The sequence below is a fragment of the Vairimorpha ceranae genome, assembly GCF_000988165.1.
Source record: "Vairimorpha ceranae strain PA08 1199 chromosome Unknown NODE_4, whole genome shotgun sequence".
NCBI classification, from domain to species: Eukaryota; Fungi; Microsporidia; family Nosematidae; genus Vairimorpha; species Vairimorpha ceranae.
In genome coordinates this window covers 94564-116175 of record NW_020169299.1, presented here as the reverse complement: position 1 = coordinate 116175, position 21612 = coordinate 94564, and the positions used below count along the sequence as shown (strand labels likewise).

Below are 21612 nucleotides of genomic sequence, written 5' to 3'. Positions count from 1 at the left end.
TAGGAAAAACACTTTTTACTTTTTCTTAAAAAAAAATTAATTCACTCTAACTTTTTATAATGATAAGATATTAATGATTAAAAATACACTCTAAAAATTTATGTTAAAAACAATTAAAAAAAACAACATACTCTTTAGAGTTTTTTCTATAGCGTAGAACATTAGAGACCAAAAGACTTAAGTAAATATTTAATAAAGTATAAAATATTTCTTGTATGTAAATAATCGTAAACACTAGAAGATTATTATATAGATTCCTAAAGCATATTAAGATATTATCACTCTAATAAAATATCTTTTGCAAGCTTTTTCTTGTCGTCTTTTAAGTTACTTTTAATGATATCAAAAATCTGAGATTTGATTTTTTTCACAAAAATTTTTGTGCCTTTAATGTTTGTTTGAATTTTTTTAATCTGTTCTATTTCATCTCCATCTTCAAAAACATAATCTATCACTGTTTTTTCCAATTTTTTATCAGATTCTTTTATAGCGTCGTGATATTCTTCACAATTACATTCGTAAATATCTTGTAATTTATCAAAAAGTCTTTTTATCGCTATAACATTAAAAATATCTGCCTTATCAAGATTTCTTTTTATTCTAGAAGTATTAATTCTAAGCAAAGTATTATTGAAATCTTCCATGTCGCTTAATTTAACATATTTTTCAAATCTTTCAACTCCTTTTTCTGCATCTTTTAGCTCTGCTTCATTTTGTAAAAAGTTCTTTTTTAATTTACCCACCAAAATTATCAACTCATCTTGGAACTTTTTATACAATTCGATATCTTTTGATGTGTCTTTTATATTGTTATTAAGATAACAAATTATTTCAATATTATATTTATTGTATAAATCTTTAAAAAAATTATAAATCATCTGATTTTCCTTTGTAAAAATATTTTCAAGATCTGTCTTTATGTTCATAGAACACAAAAAATTATTTTCTACTTTTAAAATGTATTGATAAGTTTCTAGGACTGTCTGTACAGACTGTTCAAGATTACTTTTTGTTGTAGATTCAATATTTAAACCGTACAATTTTTTAAGGTATAAAACCAACTCTCTCTCATATTTAATTCTCGCATGATCTACGTATAAATTGCATAATTTCGCATATATTTTATCGTATCTTTCAGACATTTTATACAAATATTTATATCTTTCTAATTTTTGATATAATTCGCTATGAACTTTAAAATCTTCAGTGCTTTTATCATTTTTTAACAAATTACTTATAAAATTAATAAATCTATTATAAAACATAATAAGTGTTGCATTAACACGTTGTTGTTTTTCTGTTACAACACGTATGGTAAAATCTGTTACAAAAAAGTTTTCTAAGGCCTCTACTGCTTCTTCAATTTTTATTAGTCCTTCACCTGTAAAAGACTCGGTTTCAAGATTTATAAAATGTTCTTCTTTTATTTCTAATTTAATAAGTAAATCTTTTAAGGTTTCATAAATGGATGTCTGGTATAATATTTCATTTTCAAGTTTTGTATTTTTATCTTCAATATCTTTCATTTCATTTGCAAGTCTTTCTAATTTTACATTGTATAATTCAGCATTTATATCTATGTTAGATATTTTATCTTTTATTAAATTAAAGTAAGACGATAAAGACTCGAATTTATGAACAGAGTTTTCAAGGTTTTGTATTGTTTTGTCCGTGTAGCCTGTGTCATTGTCATTTAAAAAGAGATCATCAATTTCTTTTTCCATAGGGCTAACTTTTAATGGAGGATTTATGCAGTAAAATTTTTATAAACAAAAAAAATACTAAAGCAAAACTTACATTTTAGATTTATAAATTTGTGTAAAAAATGAAGATCTTAGTAATTTTTTGATGTGTTTAACAATCAGAATATACTTTTGTGACATGCTCTTAAAATTATAAAATTTATTGAAATACAATTTAAAAAAATTAATAAATCTGTTTTTTGTAATTAAATGGTCTTTGTTTGCCATTAATTAGAATTTTATTTCCTCTGATTTAAATTTATATAATTTTGTTAAGCAAACTTCTTCCAACTATTAAGATAGAAATATTCAAAAAACAATTTCTTCTGTTTTGTATTTAAAAGTTCAAAAAAAATCAATGTCTATCGAAAAATAATTTAAATATATTTATAGATTAATCTTGCGCAGCTTTAAAAATTAAATTACAATTAAATATAAAAATAAAGAAATTATTTAACTTTAAAGTAAATTTAATGTATTGAAATTTAATTTACAATAAAGTTTAAAACTTTCTATTTAAAGAGTGTAAAAAGATGGCATGACTATTACACTTAAAAATAAAATAATTTATTTTTTAGAAACATAATCAACAAGATCAGCAATCCTGGAAGCATAACCGTATTCATTATCATACCAAGCTATTAATTTAAAAAATTTATCTCCCATTTCCATGCTCGCTTTAAAGTCAAAAATACAACTTCTTGGATCTTTAATAAAATCAGAGCTTACTACATCATCCTCTGTTACTCCAATAATATTCGGCATTTTTTTACTTTCTTCGCATAAAACCGATTTAATATTTTCAAGACTGGTTGATTCCCTTAACCTGACTGTCAAATCGACTACACTCACGTCCAATATAGGAACACGCATAGCCATGCCATTTAATTTCTGGTTCAATTCTGGAATAACTTTTCCTACTGATTTTGCTGCACCAGTAGAAGCTGGAATAATATTTTGCATTCCACTACGCCCATCTCTCTTATACTTTTTTGTTATGCCATCGACTATCTTTTGTGTGGCAGTTGCAGAATGAACAGTAGTCATCAATCCTTCTTCAATACCAAAGTGATTATTAATAATATTTGCTAAGGGTGCTAAACAGTTCGTTGTACAGCTAGCATTGCTAATAATCTTTTCTCCGTTATATTTTTCATGGTTTACGCCATAAACAAACATTGGTGCATCATCACTTGGTGCTGATATAATCACACTTTTTACTTCCTTGTGAAGTTCACAATCCTTTATTGTTTTAAAAACTCCTGTACATTCAATAACATAATCAACATTATATTTTTTCCATTGGATTTCAGATGGACATTTTGCAGTTGATAATTCGGTCTCTTTACCGTAATATATTAATTTATTATTTTTCATTTCAACCTTACAATCAGTTCCATATACTGTATCATATTTTAAAAGATAGTACATATATGAAGTATCTAAGAAAGGATCATTTACTAATGGTACTTCAATTCCTCTTTCTCGTAAAATTTTAAAAACAATTTTACCAATTCTTCCAAAACCATTAATACCAACCCTATAGCTCATAAAATTAGGTAATTTTTTTTCTTTTATAGTTTTTTTTAAAAAAATTTATTGGTAAAAAAACTCAAACAAATTATTTAAATTTATTTTTTGTTGGTGAGCGTAACTTAGAAAAGTATTTTTTACACCCCACATGATCTTGAAATTAATTTGCAAATATGAGGCTTTATTCTTCAGCTACAAAAAAGGTATTCAATGTATATTATTGGTCTGTGCTACTTATTTTATTATACAAAAACCTTATTTGACAGCTGTCACATCTTCTAACCTTCTTTTTAAGAAACTTACAAATCCTTTTGAGGTTGCACCTATGAAATATAAGGATGAGTTTGACTTAATAGTATCTCCTGCTAATACTATTCTTATTCTTTGTGACAAAAAATATTCTAATTTCTTTGATTTGTTGTATGGAAGTGTTAAGAATATTAAAATTTACTACAGAGATATAATTTTTACGACAAATGATAAAAAATTAACTTCTAAGTATTTTACTGTAATTTACCTTACGTTTGGAGATGAAAATTTTACACAAATTTTTCCTTTACGAAATACACAACCAAATTCAGATCTTGCAAGTATTTCTAACTTTTATTTTCCAAATAAGTATCATGCTAGCATAAGAGATCTAATTTATGAGCCAGATTTAAATTTCCCTTTTACATTGAATATTCAGATCCAATATTCAAGGAAATATGTTAAACATTTTTGTACATTTCTTAGAGCTTTACAAAATGTAGATGCTTTTACATCAGGAAAATATTTTTACATACCTTTTAAAAACACGCATTTTGACATTAATCAATTTGCATTGTTCTGTATTTTTACTTTTTTATTCCATCTTTTTGACTGGATTGAAGAGCACCAAGAAGGAAGTATTTTTACTACAGGACTTAATTTATTAGCCTTTTATTTTTTACCAATAACATCAATATATTGTATTAGATTAAAAAGAGAGCAGATATTTTTAGCTCTCAGTTATTTTTTTATTCACTTTAGATACGGCATTTTGTTATTTTTATACTTGTATTTATGCGCATTAAGAAAAATAACACAAAATTATTTACAAAAATCAACAAAAAAGAACTAAAAGAAAAAGATTTAGGTAAGCCATTTTGAAAAATTTAGTAAAATTTTAAGATTAAATTTGCATACAAAAAAAAATATTTTTATGTTTTAAAAAACTTTAAAATGTTTACATTCAAAGTGATAAATAAAAAGTTTTTCTATATAACACTTCTAACAAAAAAAATCTATAGTACTATTTAACTGTTCTTAAATCTAAATTTCAATAAAAACTTTAAGTTACAAAAAATATGATCTTTGTGATTTTAAAAGTTTATTTCCAAATATAATATTTTCTATTAAAGATAAAATATTTTGTTAGTTTAATTTTATAAAAAATACAGATATTTATATTCTAATGCTTTAATAAAGTATATGTATTTAATTAAATTCTGCTTATATTTTAGACAAGCTGTTATATAATTAAGGTTGACTGTTTGTTTTTAAATAATTGTTAAAAGATAAATAAATATTTTTTATACAACAATTAAATACAAATAGACTGCCTTATACAACAATTAAATACAAATAGATTGCCTTATACAACAATTAAATACAAATAGATTGCCTTATTCTTTAATTTTGGTATTTAAAAAAAATGTATATTACAAAGGGCATAAATGGATGAGATAATCAAGGAAATATCAAAAAAATTAAATATAACAATTTTTGAGCTACGTAAGATTATTTCACAAATATTAGTTAAAGAAACATATCAGGAAGATCTTATAGAATTACTTGGATACGAAAACATTTCTTTAGCAGAACAAATATGTAAAAATAAAGAGTTTTTTGAAACAAAAGAAGAAAGCGGAGAAAACAAAAAATATTATGCTGAATTTTGCTTACCAGAAATAAAATCAGCAAATATTGATGAAAAGATTCTACTGTCTACTAGTTGTACAGAAGAAGATGCTAAATTTTTTGAATATACAAAATTTAATTTTATTCAATCTCAAGTTTTTGAATGTGCATACAAAACAGATACAAATTTTTTAGTGTGTGCACCGACAGGTTCTGGGAAAACAGATGTTGCTCTTCTTGGGATTTTAAGAGCTTTAAAAAGAAAAAATAGTAAAATTATTTATATTGTACCGATGAAAGCACTGGCTTGTGAGATTACGCATAAATATAAATCTAAACTTAAAAATTATAATGTTATAGAATTTACAGGGGATACGGAACTTTCCAATAGAGATTTATTAAAAAGTGATCTTATTATTTGCACGCCTGAAAAATTTGATGCATACACTCGTAAACTAAATAATATTTTTCAAAATTTTATCAATCTTGTAATTATTGATGAAATACACATTTTACAAGATGATAGAGGAAGTGTGTTAGAATCTATTGTATGTAGAATATTTAGATATATAGAATTACAACAAAAGCATATAAGAATAATTGGGTTGTCAGCTACTCTACCAAATTATGAAGATGTGGGGAAATTTTTAAAAACCAACAAAATCTTTTATTTTGATCAAAGATATCGACCTGTTTCTTTAAAAACATCAATTATAGGAATTTATCAAAATACAACAAGAAAACAAGCTGATGCATTATTTGTTGAAAAAATTGAAAAATTTAGACGAGATAAAAAGCAAGTTTTAATTTTTGTTACTGCTCGACATGAAACCATTAATACATCTAAATTATTAATTAACACCGAGTATACAACCAATTTAGATCGAAAATGTAAACTAAATGATATTCTTGAATATCTATTAATTCACAAAATAGGAATACATCATGCTGGATTACCTAGAAATATTAGATTGTACATGGAAAATAAATTTAAAAAAGGAGATATTGATATTTTAGTGTGTACAAGTACATTGGCTTGGGGAGTTAATTTACCAGCCCACGTTGTTGTTATTAAAGGTACTACATTTTACGATCCTACATTAGGAAAATTTAAAGATCTTGGAATTTTAGATGTTTTCCAAATATTCGGTAGAGCGGGTAGACCTCAATACAAAATAACAGGAGAAGCAGTTTTGATCACTGAATATAAAAAAGTCGGAAGTTATCTTAACATGATAAAAAATAATCAAGACGTAGAAAGTAAGTTATTACGACACGTAGCAAATTTAATAAATTCTGAAATTTATCTTAATAGCATAAATAATATTACAGAAGGATTAAATTGGTTTAAAAATACGTTTATGTATGTTAGATCTAAAAAGAATCCTAGCCTGTACGGATTAGAAGAAAAAGAAATAAATGATGAGGATACTGTGTTATCAGAATATATTTATCTTACAGTTATGAGATTAGAAGAATGTGGATTAATAACTGTTTACAAAAATGACTCAGAGTCCTACCTTCTTTGGAAGTTTTATTCTACCGAATTCGGTAGAATTTCATCATTTTATTATTTAGACCATGAGACAATTTATGATTGGATTAAAAATATAGACTTTTTGTGTTCTACAGATGACATCCTTAAGTTACTTTTAACAAATAAGGATTTTACAAATATTCAAATTAGAAAAGATGAAGAATATAATTTAGCAGAAATGGCTTCTAATCTTAACATTGAAATTAAAAATACTACAGAGTTTAAATTGTTGGTTCTTGCAATTGCACACATTAAAAAATATCCGATTTCCAATTTTGCTTTAAAATGTGATTTAGGATTTGTTGCCAAAAATATTGAAAGAATTCTTAGTGCATTTATAGAATTTCTACTTTACATGAAAAGATGGAATCTTTTGCTATTTTCTTTAGAGATCTTTAGTAAATTACAACCCACTACTAAAATTTTAAAAGAAAAGCAAAGTTATACAATTAACTTATTAGATTGTGGTTCTTATATATATTATATCTTTAAATCTGATAGACTTAAATATTTTTATCTTATCTTTTATATTGACAATCAACCTGTTTTTATAACCAGAGAATGTAATGCCTTTATAAGAATTGAGAAACAGCCTTTTTATAAAATTGTTGTTTATGATTTAGCATCAAATAAATTTTATGAAGAATTTTGTAAAGTTGGAGTGAATGAAACTATTGATGATTTTTTAAAAACTGGTTATCACAGTTGTGAAGACATAAAATTACTTAATATTCATAAAAAGTGTCAACATATTAAATTGGTTGACGACTTAATAAGAAAACAATATGATACTACCGGTACATTAGTTTTAAGTGGTAAATATGACGTAGATATAAACTTTTATGTAACAAACATGTACTTTTACAAAGAAGTACTAAAGCAATTTGTTACTTTTTCTTTAGAACATTTAAAAAACGAATCTCGATTGTTGATTGTCTGTCGAGAGAAAAGTGAGTATCAGATGCTTAGTCAGGAAATTCTCACGAGATTGGCACTTGATAGTTTTGAATCTGGTACAAAATGTAAACGCAAGGTTGTACACGAGATAAATAAAATTTCAAAAAATACTATTTGCATTGTGACATTCTCTGAAGCAATGTTAGTGACTGATAACGTTTTTGTAATTTTATTATCTTGTAGAAATTCTTTAAATGAATTTTTGTCAATTTATGATATTTTACAATTGTGTCATCGAAAGAAAACAATTATTTACGAATGTGAAGAATTTATAGAATATTTTAGATATTTTATTTTGGAAGAATAGTTTATGGTGCAAGATTATCTTGACAAAATAATTGATACTTAGAAATAAAAAAACTTTAACATTTTTTTGTAAAATAGAATTTTCTTTATTTAAGAAAAAATCATAACTCTTTTAAGATTGTTTTTTAAATAGATTATTTTTCTTGCATTTCCATAATTGTTCTTTTTAAATTGTTTTTTCTAGCGCTCTTCATGTTATTCATTTGAAGATTATTTTTTCTAATGCTTTTCAGATTATTTTTACCCCTAAAATGTTTATGCTGATTTTTTTTTCCAAAATATTTTGTGAAATTTTTCTTTTTGACATCCACAAAAGAAAACAGGAAATAATTTTTGATGTTACAGGAAATCAAATATGTACAGGTTGGTTTAATATACTTCCCAATTCTAATGCGGATTTTTCTGTAGTTATAACTGCGAATGATGGCAGTAAATTTTTTTCAGGAAAAGTTATAAAAAAAGGTAAAAAGGATTTTTCTTTTAATGTGACAGATACGAAGGATATAAAATGTACGATGACTGCAAATTTTTTTGAAAATAACAAATCTAAAACTGCTGAGTTGGAAATCAAATTTGACACACAGTTTGATACATTTAGGAAAGATGTGGCCAAACAAGTCAGAATCGAACCGGCGACTTACTCTCTTACAAAAATTGGCAATGTTATGATGGATATGAATAATTATATTGATAAGCTTATTACAAAGTTATCGCGTGTAGATGTTGAAAGTAAAAAAACATTTATTTTTTCGATACTTCTATCAATGGTTGTACTTATTGTTTATGTTATCGTGGAGATATATCTATTAAATCAGATGAAGACATTTTTTAAGACTAAAAAGCTTATTTAATAAATGATTTCATTTTAATTAATTTTTAAACTTTTTTTTGTTATAAATTAGAAAATAGTAGCATAGATGAAACAATTAAAGAGGATTATAATCTTTTATATGATTTTATAAGGTTTAACAATTGTTTACCTTCCTTTTTTTTATGTAAGCTAGCACCAACATTTATTTTTCTAGCAAAAGCAGATTTACAAGCATTTTCTGCGCCTCCTTCAAAAAAGCCTTTAAGTAATGTCAATCCAAATTTTCTATGTATCCATTCATTTTTATAATATTTAATAAAATCATCATTAATGCCATATAAATTAGCATTCATAAGACATACTACAAGATTTATATGCTTTGTATCTGGTGTATCAGTGCTCCTTAACAACAAGTTTTTAAAGACTTCATTTTTTATTTCATAAAAATTCAGTAAAATTTTTTTAACTTTTTTATATTCCCCAAGTTTACAGTAATTTTCAGTTACTCGCAGTAAAACGTTCGTATTTTTCATACCTTTCGTGCAATATGAAAAATAAAAATCATTTTCTTTCGGATATTTTTTTATAAGCGCCAAAATTACAAACACACCATAGTTATCATTTATATAGTCTATAAACTGTGGTTTAATGCGTTGGTAAACCATTTCTAAAGATTTATCATCTGAGAGATTTATTAAATCTTCAAAAATATATGTATACAACTTATTAAATGTATATTTTGAATTTACAAAAATCCTAACAATTTTTCTTAACAAAGATTTCGACTTCATAAACTTTAAGTAGTGTATTACAGTAATAAGAGTGTCAAGTGACATATCTTCTTTCAAAATATAAGAAAATTCATTTTTAAAATTACGACGTTCAATGTTTTTATCGCAAAAATAAATAATAAAAAATTTACGCACTACATGTGTTGCATTTTTGTCAACACAAAGTTCAGTAAAATTATTAATAACGGGTTTAAATATAAACTTATGAATAAGCTTCCAATCTAAATCTTTCATAATATTAATTGTCTCAAAAATAAGTTCAATAAACTTAGAACCAGTTTTCTTTAAAGACAAAAAATGAATATTAATTTTTTTACACAAATTAATAATCTGTAAAAAATTACTTTTTTGAACAAGTAATTCAAAATTAATAACAGTCTCTAGATCTAATGCAAGTTTCTCTTCATATCCATCTATTTCTTTATAGACATTATCTAATATCAAGGAATCATCAACAATATCAAAATCAATATTTTTAAAATATTCTTTGACAGTTTCAAAACTATTCATAAGGGTATAGAAATACGTTTATTTTTTATTATATTTAGTAATAAATACATGGTTAAGTGCCCCATGTAATGACATTCTTTGATTTTTATTATTAACTAACAATTGTTCAATAAAATCAAAAGCTATTGTACTCATTGTCTCGGGTCTTACTATATCCCCAGATACAATTTTTCTTTTTGCTTCTCTAAGTGATCTAGGCTTAATTTCAAACGGAGGTTTACCAACAAGAAATTCATAAGTTAATACACCTAAACACCAAATATCTATGTTATAGTCATGTATTTCGTTATTTAGCATTTCTGGTGATAAATATTCAAGTGTACCGCAAAAAGTCATACGTTTTTTGTCTTTGTTTTTGACTGCCCAGCCAAAATCTGCCAATTTTAAGCGGTCGTCAGATCCAAGAAGGAGATTTTCTGGTTTTATATCGCGATGAATAACATCATTTTTGTGCATGTAAATCAAGGCATCTATAAGTTGTTTAATGTAAACAGAAGTTGTTTTTTCAGAAAACTTGCCATTGTTTTCATTTAAAATTTTAAAAAATTCTCCTTTTCCCGCAAATTCTAAAATTAAATACAATCTTTCAGAGTCGTAAAAATAGCCATACATTCTAAGAATGTTATCATGTTTTAATCTTCTATGAATATCAATTTCTCTTCTAATTTGTTTTGCAGTTTCTTTTGTTAGAATTGAAGCTCTTTTAATTATTTTCAAAGCTACAATAAAATCTTTATTTTTTTCCTTGGCCATCCACACCTCACCAAATTTGCCACGACCTAACGGCTTTCCTAGCTCGAAATCGTCTATAGTAAAAAAAGACTTCTTCTCCATATTTTTAGGGTTAAATTTATTAATCGATTTTTTTATTACAAGTTCTAGATACTTTTAAATACATAGATTAACAAACATATCTATAAAAAACTAGAAAAAAGTAATTACCGCAATGCGTGGTGTTTTAAAGTTTTTTATAACAAAAATTTCGGATAGAATTAAGCACAAAAAAATTCTAAATAATCGCTTTTATTTGTAAGCGGACATAAACAGCCGTACAGGTGTGTAAAACCTCCTTGCTTTATAAATAAATTTATTAAATAATTTGAAAAGATATATAGTAAAAATTAATACAACATATTTTTATTTTTAAAATTAACTATACAATTTAAAAATACAATTTTTAGCAGTCCTTTTAATCAAATTAGTATGTATACATGATAAATAGGATTTATAACCTTTAACATAATAAAACCATATAAACATTCTTTTGATGCAAAACCGTAATGTTTAAAAGTAATAATATATAATTTATAAATTTACTTTATTCTCTTTCTGGTATTTGCCAGATTTGCAAGACATTGTCTTCAGAAACACTCGCAATCTCATAAATCTCTGCAGGATTCCACGAAATATCAACAACATTATCAGTGTGTCCCCCATGTAAAAACATTAATTCGGGAGGACCATCTAAAGCATCTTCTTCTGATAAAATATTTCCGTAAAGTGACAAATCCCACATACAAACGCGCTTATCTTTGCCAGCCGATGCCAATATGCTTTCGAAATGTGGAGACCACTGGACTTTTCCACACCCACTAGAGTGTCTTAGCAAAGTGTAAACAGAAGTACTGAGATTTCTTGTATCCCATATTTTCACCGATCTGTCCTCAGAGCTAGTAGCCAAATAAAACGAATTTAACGGTGAAAAATGGCAGGATAAAATATCAGATTCATGTGCGTCGGACACAACATAACTAGGCTTTTTTATTTTTGTATCCCAAATTATCAAAGACTTGTCGTCACTCACTGATGCAAGAACAGTGTCATTATTGTAATTATATGATATTTCATTTACAATCTTTGAATGATATTTTAATTTAGTAGTAGCTCTTATATTTTTACTAGATTCTGTAATATTAAAAATACAGATTTTATTATCTTCTCCCGCTGTAGCAAGTTCAGAAGTAATAAGCGGATTCCAGCATAATCCATAACCCCCCTTAGAATGACCTTTTAGCACAACATCAGGTTCAGCATATTCACTTGTTGCTAAATGTTTAGTATAATCAAATATGTGAATGTCTTCTGTGTCAAATCTAGCAGCAAGTAAATGAAATGCTACAGGATTGTACCTAACAACATTAATTGAACTGTGCACTGGTATAGACTGTTCAAATTTAAATCTTAGATCTCCATTACAATCATCACTTAACAATTCATCATATTTATCAGGAAACTCGACAGATGCAATATGAATATATTCTTGTTCTTCACCATTGGTGTTGGTGCTAAGTAACAATCTTTGAGAAGTGCTTTCTTTTCTATCATCTCTTCTACTATCAGGAAAATATTGTACTGACAAAGAAGGCCACTTTAAGGCGTAAGAGAACATTAAATCATACATGTATGGTACATTTTTTCTCCATACATTATGTTCTTCGAAAACTTCGTTATCATAATATTCCCGTTCTATCATTTTAAGGGACATAAAAAATAATTTATAATTTATTTGCAAATAAGTATAAATTATTAAACAACTACAAAGAAAAAAAATTAAAAAATATGTCAATATGCATAGATTTAAAAAAATTAAACCTTTAATTTATTTTATAATTAGAAAAATCCAAACTTGCTAAAAAAATCTCTACCATTTCCTCCAAAAAACTCTTCTGCACCTTCGAATCTTTCTCTTTCGTTTTGTTCTTCCTGTTCTTTAGGCATAACACCAAATTCTGCATATTTTGGAACAGCAGTTCCTGTAAAATCTTTTCTTACAGGAACATAATTCAAGGCGCGTGCTAATAAATCTTTATCAATATTCTTATCTATAATTATATTAGGTTCGAGGATAAGATCACCACCCGAATAACTATTTTTTATTTTAAAACCTTCGCCTTTTAAAATAATACATTTCTTTAAATCTTTAAATGGATATAAAGTAATTTCAAATTTCTTACCAGTGATATGTTCAAATATAATCTGTCCGCCTGCCAAAGCAACATACAATGGAATATCAACCTTACTAATTAAATTATATCCACTTTTTCTAAATCTTGGATCATTTGTAATGTTTACAATAAGAATCACATCACCCGGTACACAATTTTTTTTATGATTTCCTTTGCCAGAAAATGTATATTTTCTACCGTTCTGTACTCCTGGCTCTACTTCCACTTCAATATGTTCTTTAGTCTCAACGTATTGTTTACCTTTACAACTTTGACAAAGCTTTCCTTTAACAACAAACCCAGTAGAATTACAATTATTACAAGGTGCTTCTTGTACAGAAATTAAAGGACCTAGTCTCCTATGATGTTCTACCTTACCTTTACCTTTACATGGTTCACATGTTTCAACACTGTCTCCTCCTTTACCATTACATGCAGAACATTCTCTTTGCACTTTTACATTAAAACTAGCTCGCTTTCCCATATAAGCTTCCTTCAACGAAATATTAAACTCGTATTCTGTATCTTGAACTTTTTGTACTCGATTTCTTCTTCCTCCACCAGTAAAACTTGAAAAAATATCGAAAAAGTCTCCACCACCTGCAGAAAATCCAAAATCGCCAGTCATTCCCATATCATACTCTTGCTTTTTTTTCTCATCAAATAAAACTGCTTTAGCTTGATTACATTTTTGTGATTTTTCTTTAAATTCTTTTTCAACTTTTGCTCTTTCTTCATCTGTTTTACATTTTCTAAGAGCAGCTTTAAAAAATGCACCATCGGGATGACATTCCCTTTGTTTTTTTGTAAATGCTTTTTTAACTTCATCAATGCTTGCACCAGCTTTAAGTCCTAATACTTCATAAAGTCCTTGGGGGTCTTGTGCCATTATGCCATTTTTTAGGGGCCACCTATTTATAGAAAAAAAAATTCTAGAAAATTCCGAAAAAAATAAATTTAAAAAACTAGTAAATTTATAAAATTTATTGGTTTGGTGTTTCACATATTTCACATCGATCTAAGTTTTTCTCATTAATAAACGTACAAGCTGCACATATCCACGATCTTTTATAATATTTTTGTAAGGAATTAGTAAACTCTTTAAAATTTTCTTGTTCTGTAAAAAACTTAAAATAATTTCTATCTTTTTCAACAATGCATTTTAATAACTCATTGAAGTCTTTAAATTTATCTTTTAGTCTCTGGAGTAAATCAAAATTAGAAAATTTTTCAAATGAATAATCTTCATTAAAATATTCTGCAAGTTTTTTATTAGTAACTGAACCATAGAAGGGTGTGTTATTGAGAAAAAGGGGATTCTGTTTGTTACCATGTGTTAATTTAACTAAAAAAAATTCTACTGGTAGAAATGGATCAGCCTTTACAGATTTAAGACTTCCGTCATCTTCAATTGTTTTGTAAAATATATTTTTTGTAGTATAAAATAGCTTTGGATTATCTGTAGGCAATATAAAATTACCGCGGGTTAATGCCATACATTGTGAACTAACTTGATATTCCATTAGTTCAATCTCTCCTTGTATATTTGAAGTTACTACAATTGTAACAAATTTTGAATTAAGAAGATTTTTATTTTCAAAATTTGGAAACATAAACTGCATTTTTGAAATAAAATCAACTTCCAAGGATGACAAAAAAAAGTCTTCTTTAAGTTTTGAACTAGTCATATGTCCATCAAATATTAAATCTGAATAAATCATCCCAACAATTTCTAATCCTGAATCTTTCAGAAAATCACCATATGATAATTCATTTATAACAAATCCATCAGGAAAATTTTCTTGTTCCGGTAACCATATACCAGAGACAAGTGCTTTTCTACCTAATGGAACCATATCGTATGTTTTATATTTTCCTATTAAAAATCCAAAATATTGCCTTCTTGAATCTTTCCAGTTTTTTATAAAATTTTGAACCATAGCTGCGTCATCAAATTCCACATGATCGACCATTCGATATCTTTGCGGATTTAAAAATATATCTTTTTCTTGACAATTAACACAACGAATATTAGGTTTATGATCTTTACACTTTTTAGAAGAGTAATCTTCCATAGATAGATCCATATTTTTGTATTTACACATTTCTTTGTACGAACCAAAACTTAAATATTTAATTTTTTTATCAGCCATATATTTCGCATCCCACGGATCAAGTGGTGCACAATTAGCACACATCGCATTTGAATCATGATTGCACATCATTTTGTCTTTCTCACGTTTAATATCGCTTTTTACTATGTCATAATGAATAAATAGTGTTGTACCTTTTTTTAAATTTAAATCTAATATATTCGAATTTCCGTCTACTTTTTGTGTATTGTCTTCATCGTATGATAAAGTAAAGTTTTCTTTACCAAAAACTTCCTTTGCTTTTTTATATATTTTATCATATGGTCCTATTTCTATTCGTTTACGCTCTGTTGGTCCTTTTATAAAAATGATCATTTGATGTTTTAAGGGGCTAATTTTATTTTTAAACTGTCGTAAAAAATTATAATCAGTTTTATACCAAACAATAACTTATTATTTATTTGAATAAAGATAATTGTAAATTTTCTTGCTTTTCTTATTCACGCTGTTATTAAACATAGAATTTTTAGTTATTTCTAACAAATAATATAGTTTTTTAACAAATTACATTTAGCTTTTATCAATATTTTAATTTCCCTCCCCTTTAAATGGGAGATAATTCTAAAATAAATGATCAAGAAAAAATTACATTAAAAATACAAGATCAAGATGGTTCTACATTAGAGTTTAAAGTTAAGAAAAATGTTACATTTAGAAAAATATTAAAGACTTTTGCTGACAATGTACATAAAAATCCGAATGAGCTTAGACTTACTTTTAATGGAAAAGTGTTGGGATTGGATGAGACACCAGATTTAAGAAATATGGAAGACGGTGATGAGTTAGAGGTGTTTGCTTTACAAGTGGGTGGCTCTTATATTAAATATTTTTTTTATTTATTTTTTATGATCGATTTTTTTCATAAAACTAGATAATAATTTTTTTCTTTTTTTTTCGCTAAATTTATTACTTTTTTTTATAGCCCCTTTATGAGAGGCAGTGATTTAAACAAAGCTATCCATAAATCAAATTATTTTATTAAAAAGAGTCTTTTGTTAAGTACAATCTTATTTAATACACTTATAATTATTTTATTATACTTTAATAACAGATTTGATAAGTTCAAATTTTTTATATCAAGTTGTCCAGAGATATTTACAATACTTTGTATTTTTAAAATAAGCGCGCCTGTTATACGAAAAAATGGAAATATTGAAGAACTTGTTGATCCTGGCACGGCATTATCCGGGAAAGGTATTGCATCTGTTTTATTTGACAGTCTTGTAATTTGTATGTTAGTAAAAATGTTTATTTTTTACAGTTATTATTGGTGCATTTTATACGTTTTTATTGCTTTATCTGCTTTTTATGAGATGGTCTATAAAACTGTAAAAAAACTTAAGACTCAATAAATATTTAAATACACCCTTTTATGAAAATATTTTTTTTATATTTTTTTATCTTATTTCTATTAAGAAATTATAAAAGATTTTATATTACAACTCCTATAACCACTGGTAATTTTCTACTTCTTATAGCTCATCCTGATGATGAATCTATGTTTTTTGGTCCTACTTTATTAAATTTAAAAGGTAAAATACGTATTATTTGTCTTTCAAAAGGTAATACCCTTCTTAATTATACAAATATAAGACAGAAAGAACTAGAAGCACTTTGTAATAATTATAATTACAACTTAACTATGTATAATTTTCTAGATAATGATAATTGGGATGTACAAAAAATTACCGATATTTTATTTTATACTTATTTAGTATCACCTTTTGACACATTAATAACTTTTGATAAAAATGGCGTATCTAATCATAAAAATCACATATCATGTTACAAAGCTTCTTTTCTGTTTAGAAATATTTTTAAAATAAATACTATGTATCTTAAAAGCCTTAATATATTTCAAAAATATATTTTAAACTATAGATGTGGTGTAAAAGAATATGTGCTTAAGTTTAAAGATTATTTTTCTGTAGTTAAGATGATGTCTTATCATAGAAGTCAATTAGTATGGTTTAGATATTTATATTTAATGTTTTCAAGTTATACTTCTTATAATACATATCAGAATTAATTTAAGTTATATTAAAAGGTAAATTTGTGTATTTATAAGCAAATATAAGTATTATTTAATCTAGACATAAAAATCTTTACTTTTAATATTTATATTTTACAATGTAATTAAACTTAAGAATTGGCTTTTTATGTAATATTAAATGATAGAAGCTACAGAATTGTGCTTTATATAAATTTTATATTTACATCTTTTTGTAAACACAAAATACATTTAAAAAGCTAGAAATTATTTTTTTAACACATTTTAAATTTATAAAAATTTTATATCCCAAGATGCAAATGAATGAAAAAATAACAAGAAGCAAACTAATTGTATATCACATTTCTACTTTTCTAAAAGCATTAAGTGATTTTAAAACTGTCTATAAAACAAAAGAACACTTTGAAAATAATTTATCTAAAATACATAAATCTTTCACAACATTAAAAAATGTTTTAGAAAACTTGAATAAGATGTGTGATGTAGAAAAAGAAACTATTAATGATATTATTAAATATAAAATTGGTAATATTACTTTACTAAAGCATACAATATATGGATATATTTCTGTTGAGACTGGAAATACAGATCTAAACGAGTATTTAATAAAACGTCGATCTTTTGATTTAAAAATGGAATGTTTAAAATTTCGTAATTTTGAAGTGACCATGTGTGATTTTTGTGGTACGATTGGGTATGAACTACCGATGAATAAAATAATGGATCATAACATTATTCTATCTTTCCATGATAAATGTATCAAAGAACTTTCTAATGCTTTTTAAATATAGTTTATAATTGTATATATTTATATTGATTTAATTTAGACATTTATATTAAAAGAAGTTTTTTACATTAATTTTTGTAAGTTTCTTATTTTTTCGCTAAATTTTTGCTGTTTTTTAGAATGTAAAATAAAAAAAAATTATGCAAATTTTTTAATTAAATTGAGAATGAATTATGTTTTAAGACAATTTTCGATCTCTTAGTAAATTTTTCGCATTTCAAATTACCAAATTTTGATACTTTTGTAGTAAAATAAAAAAAATTCTAATTGTTTAATATTTAATTTTTCGCACCTGTTTCTATCAATTATTATTACAAAAACTCAATTATTTAATAAACATATTATAACATTAATTTCTGGTTCTTCACATAGCAAACCGTGCTTTCAAAAACTTGCATCGTTTGCAATCTTTGTGTATCCATCCATAATATTAATTTTTACAATAAGCTTTATTATATAATATTTTTAAAGTATTGTATCAGCTGACATCACAAAATCTATATAAAAATTTGGAATTTTCTAGAATTTTTTTATATATTTAAATAAATTTTACCCTTTACAAAAAGTAGAGACAACTTGCATGAACTTTACCATCAAAAATCACAATAAGAGAAATTAATTGCTTAAATATAGTGTACAAGGTTATCAAGTGCCTATTTATAAATATTTTAGAATATTATTTTCAGAACTAAACATTCCCCGTTAAGTACATTAAAAAAATAATTTATAAAATTTTTTATAAATCACACTATAATTCTATATATTTGATAATTTATACAACTATTTTAAAAGATTAATAAAGACTAGTATATTAACAAAGGAAATATAAAAAACTACAATAAAACAAATAATTTAAAGATTTATTGTGCATAAATATCATTTTACAATTATATTTTGCTATGTGGTATAAAGTGCATACAATGCCGCTTCGTTTTCTGTGTTAGTTCCTTCTTCTTGTATATTTGCTCCTTCTGTAGTGGGTGAGTTATATTTATTTAATAAATTAGCAATTTCATCAACTAAAAATATTTTATCTATCTGAATATAAAAGTATAATACAACAAGTGCAATAAATAGGAATATGTATAAATTATATAAATTTGCTTCAATTCTTGTCACATCAAATATCTTATCAGCTCTATACATAAAATAAATTACAAGAATTACAGCACAAGATATTAAATAATTGTCGCATAACTCAGGAGTTATTTTCTTTAAAGTAATAAGCCATACAAAGCTTATAATACTCATTAAAATAATCATTGAATAATGATCCTTACCGTACAATCCTTCCTGTCTTGTATTTACAATATCTATTAATAGGTATATTCCTGATATAATCATAAAAAATAATATTTTACAGTTATTGCCAAGATCTTCATCTAAATCTTGCAGTGCAAATCTTTCTGCAAAGACTTTTGGGATGTAAAAAAGATAAATTATATAAAAAAGATCAGAACCAAACGAATAATGATAAAATTGAAAATCAGACCTCTCATAATCTATTACTTTTTTAAAAATACGTATAACTACTAAAATAGAACCCCAGTCAAAAATAAATTCAATAAAATGCGTCGGTACTTTACACATTGTTAAAAAAAAGAATGAGGTCATTGAAATAACCATAAATGAGGAAAATCGGCTCATAGAATGAAATAATATATAGAAAGCAAAAAAATCTAGTGCGCTAAATAACATTCCATAAAATATTATTTCAAACGATATCTTTTTTGTATTAAAATTTTTCATTTTTAGTATTGTGTATATCAGTGAAGGAATAAAAGCTGTTGAGCATAAAAACGTTGTATAAGTTGTTTTTACTAAGCTGTTTTGTATTAGAATTAATGCATAGAAACATACTGGGTTTATTATGTAACATAGATCAATCATAAAATAATAGGGGTTAATTTTAAATAAACTATTATGTAAAGGATTGTACAAAGGAGAAAAAGGGTTTTAAGGTTAATAATAATATTAAGATATAACACAACATATACTATAAAGGATCTTAAGAATTAATGATTAATTTAAGATAAATTACAACATATGCATTGATTTATAATTTAATAATAATTTTGTAAAAAAATATTTATATATGACATTTTTTTATATTGATACATAATATTAAATATCTATTGGTAAAATGTTTAATAAGCTAAGATTTAATTTATCAAATATTAGATTTACAGTAATAAGTAAATATTAAATACAATTGTATTGAGTTGTATGAAATGTTTCTAAATCTATTTTTGATAAATAATGTAAAGATTTTATTTCTTGAGACTTTCCTAAATTTAAAATATTATTAATTTATAGTTTTTTAACTATTTTTTACTTTTAAAAAAGTTTAAACTAGGATACTTTAGTTCCCAATATTTTGACTCGCCGTTTAAACTTTTTTATTTCTAAAAGCAAAATCAAAATAAAGAAAGCGGATAAAAACGTGAACAAAAAATACATATTTTGTGTAATTTGAAGCAAATTTAATATAAAATCTATACTTTTTAATAAAAATGAACATCAATAGTTACTTTAGTTTTATTATTTATAATTTTTTTAATATTTCAGATTGATAATTTCTTTTGAATACAAAATACTATATAGAATAGCTTATGTTTCCTTTACTACAATATCCGATAAGCACATTCATTTTTTTTAATACAACTTATACTTTTTTTAACTTAAACATGTCAAAAAGTTTATAACTTTACAATTAGCATTATTAAATACAAAAAACACTTTTGCTATTACAATCAGGGATTTTGCATTAAAAAAAGGATGATTTTTCTAAACCTCGTATAGCCCATCTCATTATGTTTGATAACCTCTTCCTAAACAATAATTTATTAAACAAAATTTAAAAAATGTTCTTGTACAACCTCATTTAGAGTATATGTGAAATATTTTTAATTTCTTAATACTCTAACTTCATTTTGTTTTTGTTTTTATTTAAAAATTTTAAATGGTAAGACAAAATGTATAAAACTTAAAAACGTTTTAGTCGACAATTTAATGTGAGCATATCAATAATTTATATAGTCAAATAAATATAAGCTTGACTTTAAACAAAAAAATGGCAAAACAATTCGGGCTCTGTTGTATTTTTGAACTAACCTTTTCTTTTTATTTTATTACTAGCTTACTATTTCGTTTAAACGAGGCTACAAATGTGCTTGTTGTTCTTTCTTTTTCAATAGTTGTTCGTCTTTAAAGCAAGTCTTTTTGTTATTAATCTACAATAGTATACTGTTTTTAAAAAATTTAGTTAAAATTTTAAAATATATAATTTATTTTGCATAAATGTAATTTTAACTACTTTTTTACAAAAAATTTAATTAATTAAAACGAAGAGTTAGAAAATAAATAAACATTCAAATTCACAGTTTTTATATATATTAATTTTATGAAAAAAATCACAAATTTTTTAGTAAAATTTTTCATTTAAGCACCAATTTAAATTTATAAAAAAGTTTGTGTATTGTTTTAAATCCGAAAATATTAACTAAACAAACATAATAAATAAATTTGATCTTTTAAATTTCATTATATTTAAGCCAGATTTTCTATAATTTATATTTTTTACAAATATTACATAAAATAAATGCTTGATATTTTTACTTAGTTTATTTTTTTTTGATAATACAATCT

At 25.0% G+C, this 21612-nt stretch overlaps 15 protein-coding genes across 15 annotated transcripts; 7 read left to right on the top strand and 8 right to left on the bottom strand.

Moving 5' to 3' along the window:
- Positions 1-278: 278 nt before the first annotated feature.
- Positions 279-1724, bottom strand: AAJ76_4000114452 (exocyst complex component sec3-like protein; the record flags this gene model as incomplete). Its single annotated transcript, XM_024475495.1, has 1 exon — positions 279-1724. One exon carries the CDS (start codon positions 1722-1724, stop codon positions 279-281), a length of 1446 nt encoding a protein of 481 aa, XP_024332100.1.
- Positions 1725-2309: 585 nt separating this feature from the next.
- On the bottom strand, positions 2310-3293 carry AAJ76_4000112883 (glyceraldehyde-3-phosphate dehydrogenase; the record flags this gene model as incomplete). The annotated part of the gene is made up of 1 exon (XM_024475493.1): positions 2310-3293. The coding sequence occupies one exon, from the start codon at positions 3291-3293 to the stop codon at positions 2310-2312; it is 984 nt and encodes a 327-aa protein (XP_024332099.1).
- A 130-nt stretch (positions 3294-3423) lies between these two features.
- Positions 3424-4377, top strand: AAJ76_4000112752 (hypothetical protein; the record flags this gene model as incomplete). The annotated part of the gene is made up of 1 exon (XM_024475492.1): positions 3424-4377. The coding sequence occupies one exon, from the start codon at positions 3424-3426 to the stop codon at positions 4375-4377; it is 954 nt and encodes a 317-aa protein (XP_024332098.1).
- A 595-nt stretch (positions 4378-4972) lies between these two features.
- On the top strand, positions 4973-7957 carry AAJ76_4000111203 (ski2-like atp-dependent rna helicase; the record flags this gene model as incomplete). Its single annotated transcript, XM_024475491.1, has 1 exon — positions 4973-7957. The coding sequence occupies one exon, from the start codon at positions 4973-4975 to the stop codon at positions 7955-7957; it is 2985 nt and encodes a 994-aa protein (XP_024332097.1).
- Positions 7958-8207: 250 nt separating this feature from the next.
- Positions 8208-8807, top strand: AAJ76_4000107968 (membrane integral protein; the record flags this gene model as incomplete). The annotated part of the gene is made up of 1 exon (XM_024475490.1): positions 8208-8807. The coding sequence occupies one exon, from the start codon at positions 8208-8210 to the stop codon at positions 8805-8807; it is 600 nt and encodes a 199-aa protein (XP_024332096.1).
- Positions 8808-8892: 85 nt separating this feature from the next.
- AAJ76_4000106108 (hypothetical protein) lies at positions 8893-10068 on the bottom strand (the record flags this gene model as incomplete). The annotated part of the gene is made up of 1 exon (XM_024475489.1): positions 8893-10068. One exon carries the CDS (start codon positions 10066-10068, stop codon positions 8893-8895), a length of 1176 nt encoding a protein of 391 aa, XP_024332095.1.
- An 18-nt stretch (positions 10069-10086) lies between these two features.
- On the bottom strand, positions 10087-10902 carry AAJ76_4000105274 (ser thr tyr protein kinase; the record flags this gene model as incomplete). Its single annotated transcript, XM_024475488.1, has 1 exon — positions 10087-10902. One exon carries the CDS (start codon positions 10900-10902, stop codon positions 10087-10089), a length of 816 nt encoding a protein of 271 aa, XP_024332094.1.
- Positions 10903-11386: 484 nt separating this feature from the next.
- On the bottom strand, positions 11387-12541 carry AAJ76_4000103635 (histone acetyltransferase; the record flags this gene model as incomplete). The annotated part of the gene is made up of 1 exon (XM_024475487.1): positions 11387-12541. One exon carries the CDS (start codon positions 12539-12541, stop codon positions 11387-11389), a length of 1155 nt encoding a protein of 384 aa, XP_024332093.1.
- A 137-nt stretch (positions 12542-12678) lies between these two features.
- AAJ76_4000102274 (hypothetical protein) lies at positions 12679-13902 on the bottom strand (the record flags this gene model as incomplete). The annotated part of the gene is made up of 1 exon (XM_024475486.1): positions 12679-13902. The coding sequence occupies one exon, from the start codon at positions 13900-13902 to the stop codon at positions 12679-12681; it is 1224 nt and encodes a 407-aa protein (XP_024332092.1).
- Positions 13903-13996: 94 nt separating this feature from the next.
- On the bottom strand, positions 13997-15481 carry AAJ76_4000100695 (protein involved in er translocation; the record flags this gene model as incomplete). The annotated part of the gene is made up of 1 exon (XM_024475485.1): positions 13997-15481. One exon carries the CDS (start codon positions 15479-15481, stop codon positions 13997-13999), a length of 1485 nt encoding a protein of 494 aa, XP_024332091.1.
- Positions 15482-15714: 233 nt separating this feature from the next.
- AAJ76_4000100461 (ubiquitin-like protein) lies at positions 15715-16041 on the top strand (the record flags this gene model as incomplete). The annotated part of the gene is made up of 1 exon (XM_024475484.1): positions 15715-16041. One exon carries the CDS (start codon positions 15715-15717, stop codon positions 16039-16041), a length of 327 nt encoding a protein of 108 aa, XP_024332090.1.
- A 54-nt stretch (positions 16042-16095) lies between these two features.
- Positions 16096-16518, top strand: AAJ76_4000100080 (n-acetylglucosaminylphosphatidylinositol de-n-acetylase family protein; the record flags this gene model as incomplete). The annotated part of the gene is made up of 1 exon (XM_024475483.1): positions 16096-16518. One exon carries the CDS (start codon positions 16096-16098, stop codon positions 16516-16518), a length of 423 nt encoding a protein of 140 aa, XP_024332089.1.
- A 20-nt stretch (positions 16519-16538) lies between these two features.
- On the top strand, positions 16539-17195 carry AAJ76_400099637 (n-acetylglucosaminyl-phosphatidylinositol de-n-acetylase; the record flags this gene model as incomplete). Its single annotated transcript, XM_024475568.1, has 1 exon — positions 16539-17195. The coding sequence occupies one exon, from the start codon at positions 16539-16541 to the stop codon at positions 17193-17195; it is 657 nt and encodes a 218-aa protein (XP_024332088.1).
- A 275-nt stretch (positions 17196-17470) lies between these two features.
- On the top strand, positions 17471-17962 carry AAJ76_400098705 (hypothetical protein; the record flags this gene model as incomplete). The annotated part of the gene is made up of 1 exon (XM_024475567.1): positions 17471-17962. One exon carries the CDS (start codon positions 17471-17473, stop codon positions 17960-17962), a length of 492 nt encoding a protein of 163 aa, XP_024332087.1.
- An 899-nt stretch (positions 17963-18861) lies between these two features.
- On the bottom strand, positions 18862-19854 carry AAJ76_400096322 (hypothetical protein; the record flags this gene model as incomplete). Its single annotated transcript, XM_024475565.1, has 1 exon — positions 18862-19854. The coding sequence occupies one exon, from the start codon at positions 19852-19854 to the stop codon at positions 18862-18864; it is 993 nt and encodes a 330-aa protein (XP_024332086.1).
- Positions 19855-21612: the final 1758 nt, after the last annotated feature.